Raw genomic sequence first — 14,459 nt, forward strand, 5'->3', positions numbered from 1 at the left:
ACTCTAAGTAGCAACAGCAGAAGAATCTTCTTCTTCTTCAAATTCTTTCAACTGAGTCCTTTCAATCTTCTGATCTCTATTCGTAAGATGAGTAGCAATAACAGTCATGATCACCCCAAAAGACGACAACACAGCCGTGTAAGTGAAACCAATAAAATATTCTGGCTGATATTTGGTGTTAAATACTAGATTTGGTACCCATGCGTTAGTGACATATGCCAAAGTGTTGGTGCACACAACCACAAAATTACGCTTCATATCATCATGTCTTAATAGTTTGTTGACCCAGGCAAAAATTTGTGGTTGCCCCCAGGCAGTTGGAACACCGATCAAAAAGTAGCAGAACCAGTGTAAACCAAGAGGAATGTCCCAATGGGCCAACAAAGCGCACCCAATAATCGTACAGACAAAGAATGCCTGAGTGAAAAAGACATTGAGCCTATTCTTAGTGAAATCGGTGATATAAGCCATGAAGATAGTAACAGCAATAGAAACCCCACTCAAAATCGTTGGGTAGATATTGTATTTGGACGACGGCAATCCCAAATCATACTTCATCCAGGTAGTGAAAGTTGGCTGACCAATATCTTGACAGCTATTATTATAGGCCAAGAAAATCAACGGGAAAACCCAAATGTGCCAAGTGTTGAAAAAAGACTTGATTTTTTTCCAAGTATACTTGTGTCTAATATTTAATTCCGCTCCAATCCTTCTTCTTCTTTCTTTAACCACTAGCTTATCTCTTTCAGTGAAATAAAATGCTTTTGTGGTACTTGGGGTATTTGGATTAACCAACATGGTATAAAAGCCAACAGGAAATGAAATGATAGAAATGACGATGAACAACCATTGAAATGCTGCATATCTTGTACTAGTTTTACCAACTCCTTTCAAAACTGCCTCTTGTAGCGGGCCAGCGACCATGGAAGCAGCAACTCCCGCACATGCAAACAATGATTCCCGCTTATTCAACTCTTCGTGAGAATACCACGAGCCAATAAGATATTCAATTGCTGGGAAAAAACCAGACTCAGTTAATCCAATAAGAAATTGAAGGGCATACATTGGTTTCAATGTCTTGCAAGTGACCAACAACAATGTCAAAGTTGCCCAAATAAGTTCCAATCCTCCTAAATAGTATCTTGGAGAAACCTTATGTAAAATAAGGTTACTTGGGATTTGACCAATGATGTATCCAACAGTCCATAAACTGATAAGCGTGTTGTAGGAGTTTGCGTTCTCCCCCGAATTCATATGGTAATACTCAGACATTCTATAATATGAGTTAGTTTCAAGTATTACATTTTACACAAAGGACTATGCCAAGAGCCATTAAACTTACCCATTAACATAAGCGGTCGCCATTGAGCGCTGGCTCATTTGTTTAATAAAATAACCAAGCATAGCTGATGATAATAGAAAGAAATCAGTTTTGAGAACAGCAATTTGTTCATATGGATGTTTATCAACAGCATCCCAAAAAAATATGGCAACTTTGTATTTCCAATTCTTTCTAAGAGCAATCTGTTCTGGGGTAAGATTCAAGTCAAGATTAATATAAGGCTTTGAATCCGTGGTAGCGAAGCTGTGAACTTCAGAAACATGAACATGGGTCACAACCTTGTTTGATACATCATCTGATTCTGTCAGAAGCCCCTTAGAATTGATGATATCCGAATTATAGTCAGACATTATTGTGATTGATTGATATTTGTGATGTCTAGAAAATTATTGTTTCATTATCCTATCAAAGGTACAAGATGGCGCATCTATTTGTAGTTATTCCAGAAGGGATTGCGAATTAAATCTTAATACAAAAACCGTGACAATGAGAAATATGGATATTCAGGAGGTGGCAACCTCCACATCGGAAATCCTTATTTTTGATTCCACCACAATATTTCATCATCATAAACATCATATCAGCCACACCGCTGGTATAAACATTTCACCATAACACATACCAACATCATTGTCCAAAATTGGATTATGAGCATATTTCCTTCTTAATTCCATTGTAATTTCAGGGAAAGATTGAAGATAGAAGTGCTGCAGCTTGGAAATTTCAACAATTAGAAACTTTTAGTTTTAATAACTCGACACTTCAGTTAGCAATTCAAATCAACGGCTTATCACGTGCGGGCATATCAAGAACATACACACTTCAGAAATTGTGAATGATCTAATCCATACAATTAATACACACAAAAGGTATATAAAAGAGGTCGACTCTTTCAATATTTCCTTTAAATGATGATAATGAGATCACCAGCTAATTTCTTATTCAATATTTCTCTTTATTTTATTTCGATATATCCGCTTTTCTCAAATTATGTCTTTCACTCAAGTTGAACAAATATCCAAGACAATTGATAAAATCAGTCTTGCTAATGATAATGGTGGAACAGAAAATAAAGTCCTCGTCGATCTTAAAAACATCAATGGCTACAACCCTGGTTTCCAAGACTCATACCCACGTGAAAGTGTTCCCGAACACACCAGGAATAGATTGGAAAAGTACGGTATTGACCTATCAAGAGGCTATCCAGAGAGACCAGAAAACATCCCATACTATTTAGACGAAGGCTATGCAGTTAGAAACAGGCCTAATCCAAATTATGTCGAAAGAGGTAAGAATGCAGACCCTGAAAAGAAAGCATTGTTTTCAGCAGCCAAGGAAGTTAAGAATTTATCTACTTTCATCGGTACTGAATTAGTGGGTGTTCAATTGAATGATTTGAATGAAAAACAATTAGATGAATTGGCATTATTAATCGCTGAGCGCGTGGTAGTTGTCTTCAGGAATCAAGATTTATCGCCACAAAAACATAGAGACATTGGACAATATTACGGTGAGGTTGAAGTTCACCCACTAGTTACTCATGTTCCTGGTCTTCCTGGCATCACCACCGTCTGGGCCGAGTTTAACCGTGGAGGTCCATTGCTCAAATACAAGAAAGGTTTGCATCAAGGATGGCATACCGATTTGGTTCACGAGTTTTCCCCAGCAGGAATTACTCATTTGCACTTAGATTCTATCCCGGTAGTCGGAGGAGACACTTCTTTTGCTTCTGGATATGCTGCCTTTGATAAACTTTCTAAACCATTACAACAATTTTTGGAAGGAAAATTTGCCCTCAATAAGTCAGCACACAATTATTACAATCGTGACAATATCTTGGGCGGTGTTGAGCCTATTGTTAGAAAGCACCCGCTAGTCATTACCCATCCAGCAACAGGTTGGAAAAGTTTGTTTGTTAACAGAGCACATACTATTGGTATTGTTGGTTTAGAAGAGTCCGAATCTAAGGTGATTCTAGAGTACTTGTTTGATATTTATGAGAAAAGTTTAGATAACCAAGTGCGAATCAGTTGGCAACCAACTACACTGGGATTAGGAACTTCGGTGATTTGGGACAATAGAATCAGTCAGCATATTGCTATTCCAGACTATAATGACGAAATCACTGGTAAAATCAGACATGCCAACAGAGTTACTAGCTTGGGTAATGTTCCAGAATTTGACACAAATTCAAAGAGTCAACGAGAAGCGTTGGGTCTATCAATTTAATCTTCATAATGTGTTTGGAGATTCATTCATCTGTCTGAATTTGTTTGGCGCTGGTTTCAAAGTATTATTTTTTTTTAAATAGATCAGATTAATGTTGATGGATTTGTCCAAACAATCAATTTATTATCCATTATTATTGATATCGAATTAATACGTCATTTTGCTAGCAGCAAATGTAAGAGCAAACTTTAGGGTGCATGATTTTTGCGTTTTGGGAGGTGTGTAGGATTTTCAACCTCGATATACTAATTTAGTTGTGTATTCCTTGAGGTTGTCAACAAATCTTATTATAGCACTTACCCGACTCACAACTATAAAGGATTATGTATACCATTTACCCCGGGTCACAAAGCACTATATTCATGGTTTGTTGACGAAGGTAGTTATTTGAAGAAGAACGGATCTTGTTTATATATTTATTAGTTAGATTAAGGAATCATATTTAATATTTTTCTATTGCTGCAGACATTGATTACTGTATCCGCTTTTGCACTTTTCATAAGCATTCGTACTCACTATATCTTTCAGGCACATCAGACAGAACAATAGAAAAGCTCAGAGAAGAGGTCCTTGGTAAGTTCCCCTTAACATGATAAACAAATAAACAAGTAAATTTCTGCTTAAAATAAAGTGTCAAGCGATGTGATCTTTCTTGATCCTAGAAAATAGTTTTTCCTAAAGGGAAGATGAAGGAACAAAATGGAGAAAACAAGCCAAATGAGTCTGAAGATCCTAATAATGAAGATGCAAGCTGCTCTTAGGATGAACTTGAAGTATCAGCAGACTGATAAATAGACACACCACTAGACAATTCAGTAGGAACGATCCTCAGACAACATTCACCATTCACAACTGGGGGTCATCTTATTGCCTTGGCTATTGTTTTGCTTGAACATATTTGAAGTTAGAAACTATTTTTTATCGTGGAAAAGGTAACAAATCTTCTATTTAACTTTTTGTTTGTTAGCCAACGAGATACAATTATAAATAATATCAGTTTCAAGCTTTTCTTTTCATCCGTTTCTCGGAAGAGTGGCGTTAAAGCTTCTATTCCCAAGGCGAGCACCTAGCTTGTTAAACATCACAAGATCCTGAATGAAAGATGTAGAATATAAATTTCAAGATCACCATACCCTGATTTTGAAGATTATTGATGATAAATCTAAAGAAAACTTTCATAAAAATTGAATATGATTTTGGCTACCAACATCCTTGCTTGAATTATAAGTCTTGCGTAGTATTATTTCTAAAAAAAGGAATTGAAATGCAGTTGAACCCTGTGTGGAAATTTTATTAAATTCTATATTTTTTTTATCACGTAATGATTACAAACGTCCGTTAATGTTTTTCATTAATCGAGCTCTCCCCACTAAAGGATCGAGAATACACAGTAATGATACCCAATTACAGAGTGGGGGAAACCCAACGTTGAGATTAACTTGAGGGGTACCAAAAGAGAACAATTAAAAATCGGCCTCAAAATAAAAACTGGGATATAAAATGTAGAGAAGGAAATTAGATGCATAATCGCTAATATTCTGGAAAAGACCGGGTTTACTGCAGCAGTACAGCAGTAAGTCCGCGAGGCAAATATATACTAGCGTAGGACAGACGAGGGAATACCAGTAATAAAGTTTTACGAGATTCTAGAACGTTTGTGTACAAAATAGATTTATTTTGTAATTTTCCCATTCAATAATTGTTAAAAATAGCACCAAAACTTTCAATATTTGCTTCGGTTATTTCTGTTTATATGATCAGAAAATCGCTCGGCTCATTTGAATATTTTAAGTCTTCGAAGGAAAGTTTCTCTTTAAGTGGGTAACACTACAACATTTTTGTTGCACCACTTTATTTACCACACCACTATTCGTTACCTTTGTAAGTAAATATAAAGCATATTGAAGTATATACTACCCTTATTGCATGAATGAAAATTAAGATTGCTGATATTTTACGTTGGTAAGTAAAATTAATTAACCGGCTGTCAAAGCCTCAGAAACCGAGAAAGAAATACGAGGCATGATCATACTTCCGAAAACACACGACTTAGCTTGTCAGTTAAAATACTCAGAGAGATATGAAGGTCTTGAGGGGTTTTAGTAAGCCTTATGTGAAGCCAGCATTATACACCTTCCTGCATCAATTAATTTGTTGGGAAATTTTTTGAGTGGAGAAAAATGAAGCATCATGATATCAAAGAAAACTCAAAACCTCTGCTTTGCTATTGAGTATTATTTTTTTCACCCACCGCTTGTAAGTTGCAATATTCGTCACACAAAAGTACAATATTAATTTTTTTTTTTTTCTTTTTTTTTCTTTTACTGTTTTTTGTTTCTTCCAATATTGTTTAGTTTATGTGCTTCTTTCTGTTTGATTTTGGAGAAACATAGAACGAAGCAGATCGTTTCTATTATTAGTTTTGATTGCTAAACATCTTTTTTTTTGTGACACGCTTTTGTATTAATCGTGTGACTGACACTTATGTGTAACATTTTATGCCTTCTTCGCTCCTTATCTAACAATCAATATATTTTTGGTGTGTACAACTCCACATCGGCTTACCCCAGCTTGATCGTGAACGGTCATAGGCCCTAATTCAATTCCTGCATGTTGACGCTCTAATATCGGATTTAAGTACATTGAGGGTAATTCATGTAGCCGCTGATGAAATTAGCAGATATGATATTGAGGAGTGAGTGGAGGTCTCGGTCCGAAAGAATTAAAATTTATGAGAACAACAGGGGCAAATGAACTTTAATTTAAAGCTCTTAAATATTTACGAGGGATAGCATTGCTCTTGCCCGATGATGCGTGTGGTGTGCTGATACTTTGGTGTCACGACTTGATGAACTCTTGATTTTTTTTTTTTTTTTTTTTTTTTTTTGAAAGAGGAAATTAATAGGCATATTTGGTAGGCAGAGCTTCCGGTTGGGGCTTTTCCACTTCAGTGCTTCTATTTTGATTTTTGTTAGAATTATAAAGAACAAATAAAGACAATACACACAGCAAGGTTAAATAATAGCTTTTAGCGCACTAGGTTTCGTGTTGAGGATTCTAGATTCCGGTTCTTCTTTGATGTGTTGCCACTAATGTTCTATATCATTGTTTACGGCTTTTACTGTTGTTACTAGCTATTGTTCTCATATAATTATTACTCAGCTTTTGTGGTGCCAGCAGCATATCTTAGTACACGCATTATTTCCGGTTACACCAGTGGAGTTACAATCTATTGCATTTTAAGGTTTTATTAACAGATTTCCTTACTCATAGAACAACTGAACTTCCGACGTTAGCTGCAGAGCAATGTAGTGAAAATTCCTTTCCGTGTGTTGTTTCATCCTATGCTTCTAGAAGACTTGCTCTCTTACATATGGATGCGCGGATGCACATATAGACACATAGACTGTTTAAACAAAACAAAATGCCTCGTTTCTTCCATACTTTCAATTGATTGTTCTGCTGAGCACATTATTATGGTACTAAGTGATTTAATAATTTGTATCACTTTCATTTTTAATAGTTTCTCCAGTGACTTTCTTTTAGGTAGCACTGGAACTGCTACATTCAAATAGCTGCTCTTCTTTGAAAACTTTCCATTTTAAGTTTTTTCCGTAGACTGTTTATTCTTCATTTAGTTTTCCCCTCTTCGATTAGCAATTTTAAAATAGAACCAAGAATTCCAGAAATTATGTTATGTGTAATGATCGCAACAGAAGGCCCCTCATCTTGCATTTGGAAACCTTGTAACCATTTATGTCAATATCTCCTGAGAAAAAGAAAAGTAAAAAAAAAAAAAGTTTGTGAAAACAGACTAGTCCTACATATATATATATATATATATATAGTTAAGGTAGCTTTTACTTTTTATTATTATCATGGTTGGCCTTAAACAACAGCATATATATATTGACAACCAACTCTCAAACAACCGGGATCTCAAAACCTTTTCAAGTTCTTATTTGACTATATTGAGTGTTTAGAACTATTTTTGCAGAAGCTTTGCCTCTCAACTTCAATTGTTACAACCTTTTCTTTCTCTAGGCCTTCGAATGTTCAGCTCAATGAGTAACGAAAAACCTAAAGGAACAGCTGCATCGCTCAACTACGAGTTTCAACCAGAGCATTGTGTTCCAGTTCCCTTGAGCATGAATGATAACTACAATTCTATGTACTTGAATTCATTTCCCCAGCTTATTAATCAAGAATTCTCACCTCAACATCAATACCCACATCCAACATTAACAAATGTATCAATAAACCAACCTTCTCAATTTTTCCAGTCTTCACAAACACCACAATTTGTTAATCAGCCATTTAGTAATCATCCCCAAAATTTTTCTTACCCATTGCTCAACAGCTGTGGTTATGTTGGAGGTTTCCCCGTTGAAAATGACAGATCCAATAGTGCTAGTGATAAAATGAATTCTCTTAAGGATTATTATTTTTCACAACAGGATGTCAGACCTGCTTCTTCACCTTCCTTTCAGATCAATACTTCTACGAATATTCCAATGGTCTACGCCGACCCTCTTGGTCCTTCTCCTTCCTCCTTTGAAAATTTGGGTTTCCAAAACCCAAATTTCCAGATGAATGACTTCCTCCATAAACCAATCTCCATGGTTCTGAAAAATGACATACAGGTGCTTAATACTCAAAATACAGAAAGTGATACCGTGTCATCACTTGTTAGCCAAAAAAAATCTTCAGCATCAGCTCTGAGGTCAAACAAATCTGGTCCTAACTCCCCGATACTGGGCTTGAACAGCCCTGGTTCCAATCAATCCTCTGGTGCCGAATATAATAAAATCAATAAACAAGGAAAACCAAAGAAAAGATCCAGATTGGGTTGTCTAACATGCAGAGGTAGAAAGAAAAGATGTTGTGAAAGAAAACCTGTTTGTGTCGAATGTGAGAGGATAGGATTAAAATGTAACTGGCCAAAGCCGGGAACTGAATACAGAAATAGATCAAAAAACAACAATCTTACTGGGGATAGAGATGTCATTGAAACTTCTTTGGGTAAAATGAAGGTAATGAGAGGTGTTATTTCCAAAAGGAGCTATGAAATACAATAATCCTTTTATTCTTTTTGCCATTTTTTATTATTTGCTTTAATTTTTTTTTTCCTTAATTTTATTTCATGTATTATGCTTTCTTTATTTTCTTGGTTTATAGTCACAGTGTTAATTATTACGGATCGATTCTGCTACACGCTGTATTCCTATTTGACGAAAAATTTTCCATTCTGGACTTATCAAAAGGCATCATGTTATTTTGAGGCTTACTATTTTTGGCTTTTTTTTTTTTAAAAAAAAACATGGTTCCTTCCAGCTTGTACAAGCTAAAGAAAAGAACTTCAACTAGCTTCCAAGTATGTTGGCCCTAACTTGTTATTCGTATGTGTTGATCTTCCAACCTCACGCAAAAAGAAAAAAGAAAAAAGAAAAAAGAAAAAAGAAAAAAAAAAGAAAAGAAAATAAGGAAGTTTCTTCGATTAACATTGCCGGCAAAGGTGAAAACAGTTATAGGAGAAGCAAAAGAGAAATGAGAGAATTACCAAATAAATAAGATATCAACTGGTAGGAATCAATTTCTGTATACATGTAGAATTCATATCTTTGGCGTTATTATAGATTGGTGGGGGATTCAACAAGGAGACACATAGGTCTGAAACCCCCCCTCCCGCAGTGACCCAAACTTGGCAAGAAAAATGATCTGAGAATGATGACGAAAAGAGAAAGACCTTTACCAAGGTAGTTAAATGTTGATAAAAATGAAACTTGCAAATATAGAAGAATACCGGAAGAAAAAACTTGGAGTACAAAGCGTACATTTACCAAATATTAAAAGAAATTGGTCCTGTTGGATGTTTATGGTATCACATCCCCTACACAAACCTTATCAGAAGGTGAAACATTCAATGCTTGCCAAATTGAAATAAAGGAACACCTCCCTCCACACCTAAAAAAAAAAAGAAAAAAAATGATAAGGAAGCTCACATGAATAATTATAATAATGATTGTAATTAAATGAATTCTATTGCTATAAGATAATACCATATATCACATTGCGTACATACACGATAAAAAGTCTTTCCAGAGCATTCACAAATCTATTGAAACTAAATAAGTGCTACCAGTGGGAAAGAATGTACCAACCATCACACTCCTCAAGGAATTAAGCCAAGAAATCAGTGTGGTGATCAGTAAAAGTTCAAGTCTCATGGAATTAGCTGTTAGGGTCTTGTTAAAAACCTTTAGGAAGCGCAGACAAAATACGCCATTCCACATGAGTATTATGAACAAATGATAAAGCCAAACTTTTTAATCAATAAGGAAAATTATACGGACTCTTGTTTGGTATAATATTTGGGAAGAACATGAATGGTACAATTCAAAAAAAAAAAAAAAAAAGAGATGGAAATGCCATATATCGTAAAAGGTTATGTTTCTTGGACCAGGAATAAAACTGGGAGTCATATACTTTGAAATAGTTAGGTTTATTCAAATTCTTCTTCTTCGTCAGGTACAAGGCCTTCATCAACAGGATCCTTAGGTTCTTGGTTCTCTGACCACTGTGTGACGTCATCAATATAAGATAGGATTGTGGTGAGAGAGTTGGAATCATTAACATTTAACGGCAAATATTGCACCATTCCAAATTCATCGATCATATTGGCAATCAATTTATTCAACCTGTCAAACTTCTTATTAGCAAGTAAGTTATCATCGTTGCCGTCTTCCAATAATAGAGGATCAGGATTTAAAAATTGTTTGAGTTTCTTTTTAGAATATTGATCCTTTATTAAGTCCACTTTTGAAAGAATGTTAATATGCGGGAGTTCCAACAACAACATGGTTGACATAGCACTCAAAGTTCCAGAAAAGAACTTTGATTTATCAATCACAAAAGTTGATTCCATAAGATAAGTGCAACATAATTGGAAATTCATATTTCTGGTCAAGTGGTTTATGATAGTTGGGAACACTGGAATATGAGTATATAATTCAATCTGCCCTGGACAATCAATAATTAGAAACTCATCGTTATAATCACCAATTTCTTCTTCTAACCAATCCAAATTCTTTAAAAGAAATTCAAAACAATAAATCAAGCCCCCGTTGGGACCAAGATTTAGTTCTTCCATGACATCTTCAAGAGAAATCAAGTCTCTGATATCAACAGTAAATTCATACTTCTTAGCTTCAGCAGCAGGATCAAGATTGACAATGTGACAGTTTCTACCAATTTGTTGCATATGAGTTACCAATGAATTACAAAAAGTGGTCTAGCTAATGTTAGTAATCATTGAACAGAAAAAAAATACACACCCCATACAAAGAGTTACAAAATTTAAGTCCAGTAAAATCTTGGAGAACTATTCATGTCTTCGCAATTTAAAAAAAAATCAAAAACCAAGTTGAACCAGAAAGAAAAAAAAAACACTTGCCTTTCCTGCACCAGCAGGTCCTAAAACAACAGTTCCAACTCTAGACATTATTTATAATATAGTTGAAAATAATGCTACCCTAAAAAACAAAATTAGCTTATGATTCACAAAGTCAGTGCAACTCGAATTAGTAATGATATTTGAGTCTCATCACTGAAAAAAAAAAAAAAAAAGAAGAAAAAAAAAAATAAGCATCATCATCACGAGCACAAGCATGTGACTACCAAAATCACAAAATGTGAGGTCACTAAGATGTAAACAGAAAGAGCGACAACAAAGATAAATAAATATAGTTATATTTGAGCTACTATAAAATACCGCAAATAAAGATGTAGTAGACTTCAATTAAGATACTCTTTATCAAGGATTCTACGGAGAATTATACGTCCAGGGCAAAAAATGGTTGCCTCCCGCTGACAGTAAAATAAAATATTACTTATAATCATGTGTCAAATCAAATGAAGACATTTGATATGACATTTTGTTGGGTTTTCAAGACAAGCATGTGCTTTTTGACATCATTCAATCGTGCTTTTCAACTGTAGATACATTGTAAGAAGCCTCTTGCAAAACGTTTTTAGTGGCTGATATTTGGCGCTAACACAGATCGTTTCTTGCAAGGATATTTCCAAAATTGGTAATTATCTAGTATCTTTTTTCTTTTACTTTCGCTTGACATAATTGTTTGGTTATTATTGGTAAATCACTAGAAAATTCCGATGCCTTATTGGTAGGAGCTGCTGGAGTGGAATTTTTAGAGTGCGGCTCATGTTGAGAAAAAGGCGTTTTGCAGCCATGCAGGAATTTACCTCTGATATGCACGTCTATAAAAAAACACAACATGGAAAGATAATTCTCTTTTCAGAGATAAACGCTTTTGCAAGGCACAAGGAATCCATGGATATGTAATTTTAGTGTTAGGGATTGTGTATGTATAATCAATACATAAGACCAAGATATCCACTTGCGATACATTAAAAATTTTTTTTTTTTTTTTCTGATTTATCAATAAGTACAACTGAATAATACAAACATCCATCATCATTTTTTTGTTTTTTGTGAAACATTCAAGCCCTGTCATATCTCTGCATAGTTTTTAATAAAATATGGGTTATCTTACAAGAGATATCCCTTCATCGATGAAGGATTTAACTTATGGGTGGATTGTTAGAGCTAAGAATGAGACTGTTTTTAGTAAAAACCGTGAAATAGTTGAGGAACTGCCTGAAGAAGATAGCCCTCATGACAGAAGTGAAGTCGTTTTCAAGATTTTAACCGCTGGTTCTGGTTTATTCTCCGATGGTTATGTCAACAATTCCATTTCCACTGCTTCAACTTGTAAGTATAGCGATTTAGTTTTTTCTGTTATGCTTCTGATATTTCGAGAATTACTTACTAATTTTTCTATTAGGTTTGAGCACACTTTATCCAAAGGAAGTTGGAAACTCCTCAGCGTTGTCCAATGTATCATCCATTGCATTTGTTGGCACCATTGTCGGACAGTTATCATTTGGTTACATCAGTGACAAATTTTCTCGTAAACTCGGAATGTTGATTTCCAGTGCTTTACTTATCCTTTTTTCTATTTTATGTGCTGCATCTTACGGGGGACCAGGAAATATTGAAGGAATGCTTATTGCATTAACAGTTTATCGTTTCTTTCTTGGTATTGGTATTGGTAGTGAATATCCAACTGGTTCGGTCGCCTGTGCTGAAGCTTCGGCAATGCTCCCGGCAAAGAAAAGAAATCGTTATTTTTGCTGGTTTACCAACTTCAGTATTGATGTCGGTTTTGTATGCAGTGCGTTGGTGCCTTTCGTTTTGTTACTAATTTTGAAAGAAAAAAGATTGGACTTAGTTTGGAGATTGACCCTTGGCATTGGAGCAGTTTTCCCATTGGCGTTATTTTTGCTTCGTACCAAATTCAAGGAAGATAAACAATTCAAGAAAACAGGTTTCCAAAAAGTTGGTATTCCATATTTAACGGTGTTAAAATTCTATTGGTTTAGATTGATAGTTGTGGCACTTATTTGGTTCGTTTACGATTTTTGTACTTACGCGTTTGGGTTATATTCATCATTTATCATTAAAGTCATTATTCCAGATGGGGATTTGGTGAAAACTTTTGGATGGAATATCGTGCTTAATGTTTTTTACATCCCAGGAGCATTTTTGGGGGCAGTTTCCTCCGATTATTTGGGGCCAAGATTGACATTGGTCATCGGTCTTCTTCTCCAAGCAACATTCGGGATTATTTTAGGAGCACTTTTCCCAATCTTGAAGCACAACATTGCCGGGTTCGTGATTATCTACGGTATTTTTATGACTATGGGAGAATTTGGGCCTGGAGACAACATTGGTATTTTGGCGTCTAAGACCAGTGCGACTTCGATTAGAGGAACTTATTATTCTGTTGCTGCCGCTATAGGGAAAGTCGGGGCATTTACTGGAACGTATATTTTCCCAATTATCATCAAGCGTTTTGGAGGAGCGGAAAGCAATAGTGGAATGCAAGCGCCTTACTTTATTGCCTCTATTCTTGCGATCATCGCTGCATTAGCAGGATTGATTTTTTTGCCAGATGTGAGCCCAAGTGCCATGAGTTTGGAAGACAATAAATTTTTAGAATATTTGGCATCCACAGGGTTTGATATGAGTTCTTTGGGAAGTGATGATGGCGATGAAGAGGAAGATGACATTTCTGACCTGGTGAGTGAATATATTGTTAGAGATGGCAGTGGGAAAAAGATGGTGATCGAAGATTACGACAGTGGCCTGGATGCCGAATCTTTTGACAAGAAGAAGGAATCGCCATTTGTCAACGTTAGGGAGTTGTAACCAACTTATGCGTTTCGGTTGCACTCGCATTGGCATTGTATTTTATTTTATTTCTATTAATTACTTCATTTGTACTGCAACGTTTTTTTTTTTTTTTTTCATTCAGTTCTTTGGTCATCAGTGATTTGCCAGTCAGCCGTTTTTCAATGCGGCAGTTTTATATACTTTAATTTTTTTTTTCTCCCACTTGTCTTTCATTTCAGTTTCCTTTTTTGGCCGTCCATTCATAGCATTTAGTTCAATTCAATGTTTGTTTTGTTTGTTGTATATAACTTAAGAGCATAAGTTTGAACTAGTCCATATAAACACATGGTATTTGATATTGGTGAGGTGGGCTCCAGTGTTGTATCCAGTAGATTGGAGCCTGTGAACTGTACTGTATGTTCTGATTCAATTGCCCCCCTCCCCAAGTAGTAGTAGAAAGTTAAAGTTCCAGAGGATGACGGTTATGCCTATTCTCGTGAGCATGTGGTTTACACCGGAGGTAAAAAAAAAAAAAAAAGAAAAGGCCCCAATCCAAAACCACAGGACGGAGATAAACATGGCTGGGTGGGGGTGGGGGTGGGCTTCACCAACCAGTAGGAGCAAGAGGAGAGA

At 35.5% G+C, this 14,459-nt stretch overlaps 5 protein-coding genes across 5 annotated transcripts; 3 read left to right on the forward strand and 2 right to left on the reverse strand. All coding sequences in view use genetic code 12, as the record gives it.

Annotated features, from left to right (window-relative positions):
• Positions 1-3: 3 nt before the first annotated feature.
• DASC09_008060 (uncharacterized protein) lies at positions 4-1,692 on the reverse strand (the record flags this gene model as incomplete). Its single annotated transcript, XM_064994409.1, has 2 exons — positions 4-1,273; positions 1,343-1,692. The coding sequence occupies 2 exons, from the start codon at positions 1,690-1,692 to the stop codon at positions 4-6; spliced, it is 1,620 nt and encodes a 539-aa protein (XP_064850481.1).
• Positions 1,693-2,332: 640 nt separating this feature from the next.
• Positions 2,333-3,571, forward strand: DASC09_008070 (TauD/TfdA dioxygenase family protein; the record flags this gene model as incomplete). Its single annotated transcript, XM_064994410.1, has 1 exon — positions 2,333-3,571. The coding sequence occupies one exon, from the start codon at positions 2,333-2,335 to the stop codon at positions 3,569-3,571; it is 1,239 nt and encodes a 412-aa protein (XP_064850482.1).
• A 4,052-nt stretch (positions 3,572-7,623) lies between these two features.
• Positions 7,624-8,649, forward strand: UME6 (DNA-binding transcriptional regulator UME6; the record flags this gene model as incomplete). Its single annotated transcript, XM_064994411.1, has 1 exon — positions 7,624-8,649. One exon carries the CDS (start codon positions 7,624-7,626, stop codon positions 8,647-8,649), a length of 1,026 nt encoding a protein of 341 aa, XP_064850483.1.
• A 1,424-nt stretch (positions 8,650-10,073) lies between these two features.
• On the reverse strand, positions 10,074-11,072 carry GPN3 (putative signal sequence-binding GTPase GPN3; the record flags this gene model as incomplete). Its single annotated transcript, XM_064994412.1, has 2 exons — positions 10,074-10,862; positions 11,025-11,072. 2 exons carry the CDS (start codon positions 11,070-11,072, stop codon positions 10,074-10,076), a joined length of 837 nt encoding a protein of 278 aa, XP_064850484.1.
• Positions 11,073-12,130: 1,058 nt separating this feature from the next.
• Positions 12,131-13,862, forward strand: DASC09_008100 (uncharacterized protein; the record flags this gene model as incomplete). The annotated part of the gene is made up of 2 exons (XM_064994413.1): positions 12,131-12,362; positions 12,436-13,862. 2 exons carry the CDS (start codon positions 12,131-12,133, stop codon positions 13,860-13,862), a joined length of 1,659 nt encoding a protein of 552 aa, XP_064850485.1.
• Positions 13,863-14,459: the final 597 nt, after the last annotated feature.

The sequence above is a fragment of the Saccharomycopsis crataegensis genome (genome assembly GCF_037102585.1).
Source record: "Saccharomycopsis crataegensis DNA, jcf7180000000072, whole genome shotgun sequence".
Classification (NCBI taxonomy): Eukaryota; Fungi; Ascomycota; class Saccharomycetes; order Ascoideales; family Saccharomycopsidaceae; genus Saccharomycopsis; species Saccharomycopsis crataegensis.